At 42.9% G+C, this 15,859-nt stretch overlaps 1 protein-coding gene across 1 annotated transcript in view; it reads left to right on the top strand.

Moving 5' to 3' along the window:
- The window catches only part of RUNX1 (RUNX family transcription factor 1), a 172,376-nt gene extending 157,378 nt beyond the window's left edge, over positions 1-14,998 (top strand). Inside the window, exons 7-8 of the mRNA XM_030477907.1 lie at positions 5,565-5,726; positions 9,468-14,998. Coding sequence (XP_030333767.1) covers positions 5,565-5,726; positions 9,468-9,961 — 656 coding nt within the window. The 3' untranslated portion in view covers positions 9,962-14,998. The remainder of the gene's footprint in view (positions 1-5,564; positions 5,727-9,467) is intronic.
- Positions 14,999-15,859: the final 861 nt, after the last annotated feature.

The following is a 15,859-nucleotide window of genomic DNA, read 5'->3' as shown; positions in this document are numbered from 1 at the left end:
TGCTCGGGACTCAAGGCTGACTCCTCCGTCTCCCCTGACCCTGGCTTGGGATAAAACGCTTGCAGAAGGTAGTTTAGTAGTTTTTCAAACAGGCAGGTGTCATTTCTGAGGCGGAGGGGTGCGGGAGGACGCGCAGGCAGCCCATGTGCAAGTGCAGCCCGGCACAAAGGGGAAGGTGGAAAGGCGGGCAGCCTGGCTGACTCAAAAGCATACCTGCTCCCTCCCAGGCTGCTGCCGGCTCCGGAGCCATCCTGCTCGCGCCACGGCGTACTGACTCACATCCTGCTGCTCCTTTCCGAAGCTTCCAGGAACATGCTGTATCATACAGAGATTTGGCGACGCAGCGCCTCTTGGCTGGGAGCAGGTAGCAATGTCTGACCTGCAGTGACACACAGAGAACGGTCTCTCTCTGCGCTCCAAGGGCAGAAAACACGTTCAGAGGTGTGCAGGATCCAGCCACGTGCATCCTCATAAGCATTTCATACCTCATACCTTTCAGCTCATAGGTACATTGGGACCTGTTACCTGATTTGAATTCTAAGCTTAAAGCTTTTAATATGGTTAAAAATAATAATATTCTGATCAGAATAGAAGATGTTATGGGGGCTTTCTTTTAGACAGCTTGGTATGGATTGTTATATTTGTTCTATAGAAATGACGAGGCGATAGACATTTTTGCTGTCATCTCAAGCAATATCCTGACTGACCTGGTGCTATAAATCACTACAATCCCACTGAAACTTGCTGATTTATACCCTCTGAGTGCCTGACAGCACCACAGCGTTTTCTTTTGGACAAAGAGCAGGGTGTTGTTTTTACATTTTTAAGCATGTGACCCTCTGAAAAAGAATCACATAGAAACTGCATCCCAGGACTTTATGTTTATCATGTCCTAGTGATACCTATGTCCCCTAGGCTCAGGATCATTTTTATAGACAAAATTATGTTCTCTGTGAGCTCAGGATATATGCCGTGGGTTTGACCAAGGTCTTGACCCGTCATAGAATCACAGAATGGTTTGGGTTAGAAGCGACCTTAAAGTTCGTATAGTTTCAACCCCCTGCCATGAACAGGGACACCTTCCACTAGACCAGGGTGCTCCAAGCCCCGTCCGACCTGGCCTTGAACACTGCCAGGGATGGGGCAGCCACAACTTCTCAGGGCAACCTCTGCCAGTGTCTTATCACGGTCACAGTCTGTCTTGTGCTCTGAGCGTGAAGGGAGTTCTCTTTTTGCACCCGAGTATCAACAACAACTTTGGAAGCCAAAATATGCCCTATGCCACACTAGGACAACTCCATTGCCTGGCAGGTATTTGCTCACCATGCTTAACCATGCCGGTACAAGGCTATCTCCGGGTCTGGGTGTCTGCATCTCTCCCGTGCACTCGGATAACCACGCCGCCCGTGGCCGCTCCTACCAGAGATGCTGGTGCTGCGCAGCGGCTGTGCCGCATCCCGGCTGGGAGCGGCGACAGGGCGCTCACAGAGGTCGTGTGAGGGGCTCTGGCGGCTGCGGGGGACGCCGTGCCCGAGCGGGACCGGGAGGCGGGTGTCCGCCGCGGAGCCGCCCGCCGCCCGCACGGGCTCCGCCGCCACCTACCGACCCCGGCCGGCGGAGCAGCCCGCCGCCTGCGGCCGGGAGCTGCGTTTTCCACGGGCAGAGCGGCTGGGACAATGCTAACCATGAGGAGCAGGGGGAGCACCGCGGGGCGGGCACACCGGCTTTCTTCTTTCCCTATTTTTCCCCTACTTTTTTTTCTGACCAGAGCCGCTTTCATTAAACTATTAAACGTTGTGCAACATTTGTACAGCTTAATTACAATTTAAAAAAAAAAAAACGACAAGCCGAACGCAACCTTTTTGCAGCAATAAAACATGACGAGGCATGAAAGATGGTTCAATACTTTCTGCTTAATAGCTTGTTAGGCATGAGGCTAGAGGCCCAGAGCTCGTGACTACGCAGCAAGGTGTGAATTATTGCACCATAATTCTCGCCCTGGAGTGTTTTATTGCAATTAATAACTGTTTTCATGTTTTAAATACATTTTCTCACACCATAAAAAGCAGAAATGGAAAGTACTTGCTAATGGGAGGAATACTGGGAGGACTGGGCACGGATCACCAACTGCAGCAACTTCCTTGGTTTCATGCTATTTTGATCTGCTCTTAAACGATTTTGGAATCCTCTTTGGCTTTAAAACTCTGTGGGTCCAAAGCCCTGTTATTTCCCTTTGTTGAAGTAGCTCTCCCTGCAAATCTCTTCACAGATATTCTGGGTTGGGAAGGAACTCCCATTTATTTGCAGCATATTTTCTCCAAATCAACTGCAGCCACACAAAGCCACACATTCAGTTCTGCACGCCAAGCTACTAACTTCTGAGATGTGCACCTCGTTATTTTCAAAGCAGGAAAGAGATGGATTTGGAAAACGTTTGCTGACATTTTGCGTAGCCTGGTCCTGTGGCAAATTTGAACCCATTCCAGTTTAATTTCAGTTAACCTGAAAGCTGAAGAAAAGCAGGTATCACAAAAATAAAATGCTATTTGAGGCTCCTGATCCAGATCCTACTGAAGCTGCTGGAAATGCAAACCTTGCCTTCACTGGGAGCTGAATCTGCCTCTTGATACTGAAATGGTGCCATAAAAATGCTATTACAGTGGTACTTTCCTCCGCTTGTTATTAAAAAACAGCGAAGGTGATTCCTGGGGTTAGTCAGCACAACCTGCTTTAATATGTGTATATAATATAATGCTCTCTATTAACATCACTAAGTAGATTGCAATTGGTTAGCCAGTCTGATGTCAAAAAGCCAATCTTTAAGAGCAAATACAGGGATTGGGAATACAGGTACAGAGATGGAAAATTGATTGGTAGTTTGAACTTTCACTTAAGAAAGACTTAATGGGATGAGGAGATTAATAATGGGGGTCTCTTGGGCTGTCTGTCACTGTTTTGAGTACCCCAGAGGTCAGTAATAACAGCAAATGGATAAGGCAAGTCAGATACCTTAGTAGCCTTTTTCTGGATGTTACTAGACATGTACTTGGCCCATTATGCAGTTTCTAATCAGGACACAGCACAAAGCTAATTCTAGTAGCACTAACAGAAATAAACCATATTTCAATTTAGTCTTGTCAGTGTTTAGTAAATCCATGACAAGGTCTTGCTTCCTCTTCTGCCACTGCAGTGGCTGCTGCGGCTTTTTCTGCATCTTCTTGCTGTTTGTTGTTCATGTGTTTATTGCACTTGGGTCTGTTTTATGGACCAGGATCCCATGCGTGCTGAGCAAGGTACAGGACAAAACCATGTTTCTTGTCCTGAAGATCCAGCAATGTAAGAAACAGGAGAAAAGTGGCAGATGCAATGCAATGACAGTTTGTAACAGGAGAAAATAGACAGTACATTCTCTTCTTTCAGCCTGAAAATCAAGGATGATGGCAGCACCCTCTTCACACATACCCAGACCGCTCTGGACACACTTTTCCCATCATCTCTGCAGTGCTAGGACCTAAGGACAGAGCACCCGAAAGCAGGGGATAAAACATTTCCAGCCAAAGGGGTTCGGTGGCTTCTGCAGTGACCATGTTAAACAGAAACCTTGCAAGGGAGGTGACAGAGGGGAGGCTCTGTCACCCACACCATCAGCTGTGGCAGAGAACAAGGGGGCCACGGGGGTTTCCATCCCTGGGCTGGGGTCCTTTCAGCACAAGTTGGGATCCGGATTCCCAGATTCAGGATTCTAGTACTTGGCTGCGCTGCTGAACTGAAATCAATGGGATTTTGTGCTGAAATAAGGGAGTAATTATTTAATTAACCCCATTTCAGAATTGAAACACAGTGTCATGCCATTACGACGTTTACTCTGTCGATGCTTTGTGGTATTTATCCTAATGCTAACCCTGGAGACTAAACTCCCTCATCTGTCTCCCTGTCATCTTTAATAAACACTGACCATACATTAACAATGAGATGATGTTGTAAGTCAGAATAAGACAGGCTTTGTGCCTGTGTCTTTTTGTTTGTTTCTACTGAAGTCCATTTAATGCAATTGGATGTTGCTTTTAAAACAGCATGAGTCAACTGAATTTATTTTTAAGGAAGTCTGCCTGAAAAAAATTAAATATTAATGATATCTGAATTTCAATATGTTACTCAGCAGAAAACTCTTTACAAGACTTTATTTTATTCTGCAAATTACTTCACTAGTTATTTTTTATTAAAGCTTGGAGTTTTATAGAAATCCTCCCGTCTAAACAGATGAAACAAACAAAATGTAAAACTCATCTCCATAAAGCACAACAAAATAATAATTTCCAGATGGGCTTTCTGATGGAAGATCAAAGTCCCTCATCTCAGACTTGGGAGATTTCCCTTCCATGCTGATATCAGTTTTATCTGCATGCAGTTCATCCAACATTTGCTTTTTTTCAAAAAGGCAATTAGCTAGATGAAGCTGCAGGAGAATGCTCTTAGAGCTGAAGAGAATAGAAAAGATTTACTATAAATAGTAAAAGATTTCTGGCTAGGTAGGGGGGGAGGAATCTTTCTCACTTTGATTTATACAAAAATTAGTCATTTGTATACTCTGAAAAATGCCAGCTTCATATGCAAAGATGAAATAAGCAGAAAAGAGTTGTTTCTGCATTTTTGCAACCGGTTTGGACAAACTCCTTGCTGTGCATCTCTGATTTCAAACGTCAGCCAAACTAGGCGTGTGGCTCGAAAATAATAGGTTAGTGTTTTTCTGTGAATGTTTTGCGCATCTGTGCATTTTGAGATTCTGCTTCCAAGAAGCAGCAGTTTCTGCAGAAAGCCTGTACTCACGGGTTGTCTGCATTTTCAGCTTAGCAGAGCCATAGAGGTTGTTTAAGGCTTTCTGTTTCTGAAGTTCAACCACTACTAGTTAGATGTACCCATCACTCTGAACTGTATTTCTGTGTTTTAGCATATACAAAATAGATGTACAAAATACCTCGTCATTTCATTAACCCTGGCAATTTCAAAAGATTGAGGAAGTCCGATTTCCCAGTCCTAATTATCCACTTAGGAGCCTGTCTTCTGGAGGACACTAGTTTCGCTCTCCATCTCTGTCTGTCTCTCTCACACACATATTTTCATTTTGTTTTTCTGTCTCTACTTACACGTCTGCACGGAAGCCCTCACAATTCTGTATTGTTGTCTCCTTGGTGCCATGCTCCACATGCCTTTTTGGCTAAAAGGTCTGTGAACACACAGCCCAAAATACTAATGCATCTCAGCAATGAATAGTCTTTCACCTTGGAAAGCTTAATCTGCTTTTCCCTAACCGCTTTCCCTGCCCACCGTCAATGTGAAATACCAAAAAGCTTCACAAGAAAAAAACCAACCCCTCAAAACTCACAGATGCACAGAGTATTTTAGAAAGCAATTCATCTGAAGGTCTCTTGACAAAGGGGATTATGGAACTGAAATGTAATTACCTTGGCATTTAAGTTTCTATTTCCACCATGTGGTTTGGTTCACATATTTGATTGCAAAGTTTTGTCATTCAAAACAGCCTATAGGTCTCTTTTTCATTACAGACACAAGGCAAGTACAGCCATCTCCGCCATGGTCCTATGACCAGTCCTACCAGTACCTGGGCTCCATTGCCACCCCCTCCGTGCACCCTGCCACGCCAATATCACCTGGCAGGGCTAGCGGCATGACATCCCTCACCGCAGAGCTTTCCAGCCGGCTGTCAAGTAAGTACCTAAAAGTTAGTCCCCCTGCACTGGGCCTCACCAAGACCTTGAGGCTGACTCCAATTGCAATGTCCCGGGATGCTGCCACAGCTTTCCCCCAGTTGCAGTGAAGCCTATTGCACACCCCTGCAGCAAGGCTTCTCCAACACTTTGCTGGGATTTGTGCAAAGATTGAAAAATATGGTTTGGGTCCCAATATATCATTGTCAAAAGGGAAAAGAAAGAGGAGAAAGCAGCACTTTGAAAATGTATGGAGCTATAAAGATAGTTTGGAGTGCTGAAGAGCTATCCTATCTACCAAGAAATGAATGCCACAGATATTTCAGTTCTATTCTCTTCCCTCACCCTAAATTGAGACCAGAGAACAGCAGGTCATGGGTGGACACACCGGCTGCAGGATGGTGAGGTTTGACATTTTAAGTGTTGCACTGGATTGTCTTGTCACACTTTCATCAAATTGTACTGCAGAGCTTTACAAGCTAACATGAAAATATAGCATGGAAGTGAAAGCTACCCCCCCTGATTTCCACCATACTCAACTGACCATCTGCTGACTCTAACCCACACATATTGAACCAATATGTGTGTGTTCAACAGCAGGAATGAGAGCCATATAATTCAAATTTGCATACAGCTTTTGAAAAAGTATCTTCTTTGGCTGCACATATTGCTCTTATTTGAATACCCAGAGCTTCTTCTAAGATCAGAGAGAATCCCTTGAACGTGCTCCAGCCTGTTCTATTGTTGTCATATAGAGCCTGCTTTGAAAGAGTGACAGGGATGATGCCCACCAAAATTAAATTATTTGTTAGGTCTGGGTGCTAATTACATCTTAGAAATAGCTGAAAATAGGAATTTTCTTGTTTTAAAAAAGTCTATAAAATTCTCTATTGACACACTCTTCTTTTGAAATGAAAAGACTCCGTTTTTACTTTCTCCCCTGTGTTTCCCTCTCTTTGCACTTCTTTCCACTGGCAAAATGCAGGAACGTAGAAAACGGAGCAGGATGAATTAAGATCTTCATAGAAATTCATAGAAGTTTCTTCATAGACGTTCTCCCCTGTGAGGGTGCTGAGGCACTGGCACAGGTTGCCCAGAGAAGCCGTGGCTGCCCCATCCCTGGCAGTGTTCAAGGCCAGGTTGGACGAGGTTTTGAGCAACCTGGTCTAGTGGAAGGTGTCCCTGCCCATGGCAGGGGGTTGGAACTAGATGAGCTTTAAGGTCCCTTCCAACCCAAACCATTCTGTGATTCTGCAATAGCAACCAGAAAATTTCAAGTAAACCAAGTAATTTCATTATTTTTTTTTTACTTAGAAGAGTATTTTTTTCTTGACAGAATTGTCTGAAATCAATATTTACGAGCTATTTTGATTTTCAGACCCTATACAGGGGTGGCTGATGCATATGTACTGGTAGGTGTGGATACGTGGCTCAGAGTGAATGGAGATGTTAATCACATTTTGCCTTTACCAGTGTGGTGACTGAGGTTGCACTCAAATAAGTGAATGCACTCAGTATTGAAATGCAATACTTTTTGCACTGCCATAGTGCCCAAATGTCATCATTGTGTACCAGGGCCCTTATTGTGCCATGTGCGGTGTGAGCACCAAAGGCTTCCAAGGTGGCTGCCCCCAGGAGTGCACAATCTAACAGAAGATAGCCATGTAAGCGTGGAGTAAGTGCACTCTGTGTCTCTTTGGTGGCACATGGTGAGCATGGAGGTAGAGTATACGAGCCCTAGGGCTTATTGGTGCTTTTTGTGCCCGTGGTCAAAGTGATTTACCTTGTGGCAGGTATATTTTCTCCATGACTTGAGAAGGAACCTAGAAGAGCTCCATTCACATATCAGCATCCTTTTCTTTCCTGTCTGAATTCTGTACATGGGGGCTCATCTCTAGACATCTTAAGTGTTTTTTATAATGCTTCCGAAATGTTACTTCTATATCAAATGTCATTCAATATTCCTAGAAAAAATTTTCACAGTATTTTCTCCCCAATCACATTACTGGCACACACGCTGTCTAGCTAAGAAATTTCTCCTTGCCAGAACAAAAAGCAAATTTGAGGGGTTTTCTAGGCCCTACCATATGAAGACACAGTGCCTCACAAGAAAAAGCAAAGATATGGGACCTGCTTGAAACACCTTGACATTAAGTCTCATTATTCTGCTTTTTGCCAAACTGAGCAGAAGAAACCCTCATCTGATAAGTGATGTGTCCAGGCAGTTTCGAGAAGCTTCATTTCTTTCTCAGGAATGAAGTGTGGAAGTACCATTTAAAATCTGGCAGGTTGTCAGATGCTACCTTCAACCTTAGCTGCTCTGAAGCTCCTGCCATTCCATACCACAGTATGTCTTGCCATGTTAAATCTAAAGGTGCTGGGGTCTACAGGAAGGAAATGTGTTCAGGGTCCCATTAATCTTCCAAAAAAAATGGGAGGCCAACTCAAAAAGGAAGCATGCAGCATGCGTCAGAGCTTTTCTAGGAAATTTATAGGAATTCATCAAATTGTGCTGGCTGTGTCGCTGACGAGCTTTCAGAACTTGGCGCTGCAGTGTGTCTGCTCTAGCTTTAAATCCAGTCAGAGCCAAGAGCTTTGTTTTCTCTCTGCTTCTTCTCATGAGTATTTCCTTCAGCGCATGGCTCCTCTTCTGCAGACTCCACGCCTTGTCTGATAGAAGAAGTTGTCTTCTGGAAAGATTTTTTCTTAATTATTATTGTAGTTATTTTAATCACGCATAGCTGCCAACTCTAGGGACTGACACCTTCCATTAATCTGAGTCATGATGAAGGTCCTTACTAAAGAAGCCATTATCTGCTTTGCTTGTTTAATCCTCGCACACCAGGGAAGGAGACAGTGGGACCGGACATAACTTCCACTGATGTCCGAGAGCATGGAGCAGAATTTGACTGTCCTAGAAAACATTTCACTTGGCAGGATGAGAAAGGCTTCCAGCACAAAGGAAAGGAAATAAGAAGGCCAACCCCCAAAAATATATCATTCTCCTTTAAAAAGGCAACACTATTGTTGTCCTTCATTGCATACTCATTAGAGCCAAGATTTTGAGAAGTTAGTAACAATTATGTAGACATTATGTGAGGACCCAGATATAAAGACCTTAAGTGAACCTGACTTATCTTGACTTTGGTAGTGTTGAGAGTCAATGGGAAAGTGTGAGGGAAGTGTGCTCCTAAATGATGAGAGCTAGGTTGAGCCTGTGTGTGTAAACCCTGCCTGTGCATGTTCGTGTACCTGAGGGACAGTCTCTGCTCCATGGAGCTTCCCATTTGACTTGGCAAATAAAACTGGGTGCAGTGAGAGACTATGCAGAAGCCAGACAATTTATAATTAGGTCTCATCAGTGTCCCTGGTAAGTCAAGTGGTGCTGGGCAAGCAGCTTGAGATCTGTGTCCCTCTTCCTCACCCACCCATTGAGGATGAGGACATTCTGGAAGTATAAATAATTCCATGTACTGTAAAGTCTCTAGGAGCGAACACATACACATAAAAAACAGGGCAGGAGCTCGGCACTCCTCTTTAATTGCTGCTTTACTGAAATTAATCCAAAACATCCAGATCTGCAAGCATTACAATGACTCTCCAGAGCAGCTGAGGGATAGCTCTGTTCTGGCTGCTTTGGTTAGCCGGAGACCAGAGTTTGGATGCTGGTTCTTGCCTCGAACACATGAGCCTCCATTCTGCCAGCTCAACAGTTCTCTGTTTCCCTTCCCCACCATCCAGGTGCTTCTGAGCTGACAGCGTTCAGTGACCCCCGGGTGGGAATTGACCGCTCGTTCTCTGCGCTCCCCTCCATCTCTGACCCTCGGATGCACTACCCGGGAGCGTTTACCTACACGCCGACGCCCGTCAGTTCAGGAATAGGAATCGGTATGTCTGCCATGTCCACAGCCACGAGATACCACACTTACCTCCCACCTCCCTACCCCGGCTCGTCGCAGGCCCAGGGCAGCCCGTTCCAGACCAGCTCGCCCTCCTACCACCTCTATTACGGAACCTCTGCCGGCTCCTATCAGTTCTCCATGATCTCAGGGGGAGACCGGTCTCCCCCACGCATCCACCCACCCTGCACCAACGCCTCCACGGGATCGACGCTTCTCAACCCCAACCTCCCCAACCAAAGTGATGTGGTCGAGGCAGAAGGGAGCCACAGCAACTCCCCAACTAACATGGCAACCACAGCGAGGCTAGAGGAAGCAGTGTGGCGACCATACTGAATGAATTTTAAGTAGTTATGGGTCAGGACTAATGTGCTTTCCATTTCCCGGTGCCCATAGGTATCCCATAAACACCCGTCTTGCTTATGGGCCCTGCCATGTTCGTACATCACTTTCAGAAGCAAACCCTCCAGAAGTCAGCGCTCCCAGGAGCGGTGGCATGTATTAGCCAGCCCCTGTCGAAGCGATGTCGCTCCAGCAAAGCATCCCTCGCGGGGGGCTGAGCTTCTGGAAAGGAGGACGCCTGAGTTGGTGGTCCAGAGGTAGTGAGGGTGGGTAGAAAGGTAACCCAGTCTGTTTCCAGGCCTGCGGCTTTCCAGCATGCCTGGGCTTGAAGGTCTCCACAACCCTAAAGAGAGTTTCGGTTCACTTCTATTTTTAAGATTTAAAACCTGAAAAAATCTTAGTGAGTTTACTGCATCTTATGGACATATTAACTGTAAGGAAGTATAGGAAGATTCCCAGAGGGAAACTGTGAACGCTTCTGTTTTAGCAATGCTGTGAATGAGAGGTTTTATATGTTGGACTTCATTCATTCTTTTTTTTTTTTTTTTTTTAAACCATGTTGTATATTCCAAAGAATATGGAATTTTTTATTGCTGGGGTTTGTTTTGTTTTGGGGTTGTTTTGGGGTGGTTTTTTTTTAGGATGCAGCTCATCCTGCTTTGCATCTAATTTGTTTTATTTCTCTTGGCACCTTATAAATTGCAAAAAGAAAAAGATTTTGCTCTTTTTTTTGTTTTAATCATGCTTGCTTCTTTCTTGCTTTGTCAACTGAAAGAATCAGCCCCTTTTTCAATGAGTTAATTTAACTTTTTTTCTCTTGGACTTTTTTTTTTTAATACAACGGCTACAGCCTTGGGTCATTTTCAACTACTGTACTATTTTGATGAGTTCATTGATATTTATGCTTGATATTTAGACTTTTCTTATTTGTTGATACTATTATTATTTAAATATGCCTATATTAAAAAGATCAGCAATTGCCTTTTTTTTGGTAGCAGCCAAAGTCAAATTTATCACATTGAAAAAAGCTGGAAAAACGATGGGTAAAGTGACCTCCTAATTACCTAGAAATATTGTTTACAATTATCTCAGTCTCATTTTACTCAGCTAACTGGGCTCAGATCCTCAAAGGCATTTAGGTGCCCAACTCCCACTGAAGCGATTTAGGCACCAAAATCCCTGTGAATTTCTGTGCCTTCCCACACAGTGGGGTCATCTCTCCCTACTCCTTCCTTGCTTTTCCTTTGTCACCAATGGTGTACCTCAGGATCAGTAATCAAGATGTACATATTTCATGAGGCAGACTCAATATTCCCTAACTAAATACATCCCTATATGGCCCCATTCTGCTCCCAAGCTTGTCCAGGCTTCCTAATAGCACCAGAGGAGGCCTCTCAGGCTTTCAAAGGTGAAAGCCAACATACAGTTAGCATGGCAAGGGTGAAGTCCTGGCTCCGATAGAATCTCTGTGAATTTGCTCCCAGCTCAGCAGAGCCAAGATTTCTGCACAGTACAAAAGCCACGTTCCATTCTACTGGAAAATAGATCAGTTCCTGCACCACAAAATAACTCAAACTGAACAGGGGTGTCTAGCTCATCTGGAAAGCAGGGTAGCAAAGAAGGGGCCTTAACGGTTCTTCTGTCATCATCTTCTGGGAGAAGAGGAACGGTATTTAAGACTGGTGCATATAGTATTCTGTCCTGTAGCAAATATGCAAGGCTTATGCTAACAGCATGTTCTATACAGAGTCGTCATCATTGCCCATCGTTACAGCAGAAACATATCAGATGTCACTGTAAAGTTTATGGCACTATTTTATTTGAGGGTTTGGTCTGAAGGCAGTTGTTGTACTACTCGTTAATTACAAACTGCTGATGTTGACACGTGTGCGTTCCAAATTAGCTGATTATTATTTAATGTACCTCTTTAAATGAGTGAAACAATTGCAGGTCAACTCAGAGAGTATTTGAAAGCAGGACTTCAGATCAGTGTTTGATGTTTAAAAAAAAATTTAAAGGATTCAAATTAAAAAGATCCTTGGCTGCAGGCAGCAAAACAGCTGGACTTATTTAAAACCATTTGTTTTTTCAAGTTTTCTTTTTTTTTTATATAATTTTGCTTCTTTGTTTAAGTCAGATGCAGTAGCACTTTGGTATTGAAAAGTTACAAATTGAAGAATTTACATTGTCAATAAGGTCATTTTTGTGCAGAAAATAGGGAGTGTTTCAAGAGATCTCAGCAAAAGTTCAAGATGTTCATGTTAAAATACACACATGGCCTTGTGCTTTTCATTTGGTATAACAGTTTTCATGATTTTCTAGAGTTTGCTCTGAACAAAAAAGGCAGAAAACATCAACATTATATCAGAACAGTTAAAAATCTATTTTGGAAGTATGGAGACCTTGCTGAATACAGAAATAGAGACCCTACCTGTCGTGACATTTACATAGTTGGAACCTCACTTCTTCGGTAGCCTAAAAAAAAGTCCTTCATCACTAAACAGTAGCTCTGTTGCAGAATCCATCTCACACATCTCTGTCTCTGTGCAATTAAAATCATAATTTACTACAGCTCTCACATCTGCCTTGTGACTGGACCACCCAAGTGCATAGTACTGTGAGTGCGAACCCCAAAACAAGGGAGAGGAGAGGACCTCCGAGGAGAGAGATGCCTCACTGCAGAAGGCAGGGCTGCCGCGGCCAGGTGACCCCAGCCCAGTTGATAAGGTCAGTACACTCCCAGGCCTGCCTGTCACCAGAGCCTGCTTTCTGCTAAAGCCCTTGGCCCCTTTTTAGCCCATAGTATTGTACTTTTGAAACAAAAAGATCAGGGATTCACAAGAATGGGGAGTTGGCATCTCTCAGCCTGGAGATTAGACCCTGCATTGAACATTTCTTATGTCTACACACCTACTTTCTTTGCACTTGACCTAAAGGTGAAGTTTAATTTTACTCTCCCCGGTGTGAACAGGATGAGAAACTGCAGAACTGGTAGCCACGCGTACCCTGTGTCTTTACTGACACATAAAAAGCCCCTGGGATTTCCCAGTGCCTCACTTGTGGTAATTGCCAGCAACTAAACCTGGGAGTCTAATCTATCTGTATATGACAAGCACAGCACAAAGCAGCGCCCTCTTAGAGAGGAAAACCTAAGTTCATTATCCCTTGGAATTAGCCTGTTTAATCACTGTGGGTTTTAGTGTATTCACACAAGTGCTTATGAGAAACCACAGTTTATTCAAATTTATATTTTTGTAGCCATCCCCTGTCCACTAAGGAGCGCAAGTATCTTCAAGGCTATGAAAATGCTCTCATGTCACTCCTCTTGTATCTTAAGAGCACTTAGCAGGCAGAAAGAGGACATTTGGATAAAACATCTCCATTCACACATCTCCAAATTACAGTATATAAGTATATATTTTTATATTTATATATAATATATATTTATATAGTTTTATCATCCCAGTAGCTGAATGGAACCAAAAAAGAACTATTGTGCTTCTGTTCACAAGTTGCAGTCAGCAGAGTGCCTTAGGTACCTTCCCCTATAGAAATACAGTTAATGGCAATCCTTACTATCAGCTTGTGTGTTCCTTTCACAAGACACAACTCGTTGTCCAGATGCACCCATACCAAACACCTTCAAAGTACGTACAGAGGCCAGCTCTCATGTGCTCTAAGGCCCATAACTTTGCTCTCAAACCACATTTATGCTCACTTCAACAGTTCCTGCTGCATTTCCAGGGAGATGTACAGGAGCTTACGTGCAAGGGGGAGGCAGATGCAGAGTGCATCCCTGCTACAAAGGATTTGATTTGTAGAATTATGCCAAATTATCTTCTGGAAAGGAGAAAACCCCTTTCCTCCAAATGGCCCACAGCCTTTGCCAGAGTGTTCCAAACTGCCTGCACTCTTGAAACATTCATTACTGCTTTCTGGGTGACCTTTTCTACTGGTGTGTTTGAAGATTCAGGAGAAGTGGATCCTTTTTCTATTTGAGCAAAACGCTTGTTTTCCTGCATTGTAACATTTTCGTATTTTATTTTTGTTAACCTTGCTTGGTCAGTACCGATCACTTGGCATTTTTCTCCTTGTCCTAAAAGGGTTGCATCAACAGAGTTACTTGTATTTATGTATGTAAATAGATTTCAGAAGCTTCATAGCAAAATATTTAGTGCTTGTAATTACACTGCATTTTTTTTCATTTTTCTGTGTTTTTAATGAACTTACCTTTGTGTTTGCTTAAATACTGTAGTGAGACTTATTTCTTTCCCAATTAGTTATTTTAGGCTTCAAGATTAACTACATTTTATTCACTTTTGTAAACAGTTATAGCATGGTCTCTATTCAACATTCTTCACTTTTTTGTGGTAGGGGAGAAATGAATGTGCAAAAATCTGTGGGTTATTTGTGGTATTCTGGGCTCAACAGTTACATCTTTCTTTAAAACAAAAACTAAACTTTCAGTCTGAGGTGGCTGTGTAGTAAGTCTGAGGGGAGGACACAGCGGGAGACGCGCTCCTTTCAGAATGGCATCAGAGTGTATTTGTTCAGCATTTACTGGCTATGTTTACAAAACAGATGCTGCAGCATCCTGCAATGGTCACATTTTCCCTTGACACTGTCATGCTGAACATTTCCAGAAGGGGAAACTAACAGGTTCTGGAAGTTTGCTTTTTTGTTTTGATTGCAGGGGATTTTAATTTTGGGAGGGTGGGAGGGAGGAACAGGACAGGACTGCTGGTTTTTGGAACCAGATAGGAAAAGATAATAGAGTAGATTTTTTTCCCCCACTACAGGAAGTCTCTAGATACCACATCAGAGTAGACTCTTGCTGTACATAGGGATGGCTGTGTACAGCGCCACGGGAGAATTCATTACAACTAGCACACAGAGCAGCTGGACTGCTGCGTTAGTTCTAATGAAGACTTACTTTCTTTTCTTTCTTTCTTTCTTTCTTTGTACCACAGTTTCCTCTGTAAATTCAGTATCATAATTAGTGTGAATGACAAATAAAATGTTTGACAAGTATCCACACTGGCCTAGTGTGTTCTTTCATCAGGGAGAAAACAACTTTTTCAGAGAAAAAGTAACCATCAGAAAAAGGGTATATGTATCACTCACACCAAAAATATCTTTCCGTACTTCTTTTTTTTTTTTTTTTTTTTTTTAATGATTTCTTTTGGGTTTTTTTATAAAATGGCATTTTCCTGCTGTGGACTGGCATGGCAAAAGGTCTGCAATCCAACAGGACCATCAAAATATGACTGAAATGAGGCTTTGCAGATACAGAATCCTAGTAATCGCATTATATCTCTGGCTTCTTGATTAATTTTCAATATTCCAAGGTCATCTACAGCTCTTATTTTTCTTCCTTAATCTTTTGGCTCTTGGATTGGATCCTTTTTGATATCGATGAGTTGAACCTTACTTCAGGAGCACCAAAACAGTTTGAGGTCATGTTATTTATGAGATACATTGGTTGTTTTTCTCTTTAAATAAATAATGAAACAGTAGTGTTAATGAAACATTAATATGGCAGAAAAAGGCTTTCAAAATGAGAAAAAAAACCCAACCCAGAGTCAATATTGAAAGTTCAGTCTGAAAGCCTGTCTATATATACATATCTATATGTATATATAAGTATCTATATATATATATAAAATCGTCTAATATTGGCCCTACACAACATACTGCATTATATTAAAGAAGCTCTCAGTACCATGCTTCTACACAATAATGTGTATATACAAAGATAGTGAAGTGAAAAACAAGCTACAAAACAAATTATTAAAGATGGGTTTGGGTTTTTTCCTGACAACTTGTCAGGCAGCACTCCATCTTGCAAATGATAATTTGTATTAGGGCCCACACACTAAGAGAAATCAGTTA

This window comes from Strigops habroptila, chromosome 2 (assembly GCF_004027225.2).
Source record: "Strigops habroptila isolate Jane chromosome 2, bStrHab1.2.pri, whole genome shotgun sequence".
NCBI classification, from domain to species: domain Eukaryota; kingdom Metazoa; phylum Chordata; class Aves; order Psittaciformes; family Psittacidae; genus Strigops; species Strigops habroptila.
The sequence above is the reverse complement of the archived record's forward strand: the minus strand, read 5'-3'. Positions and strand labels throughout refer to the sequence as shown.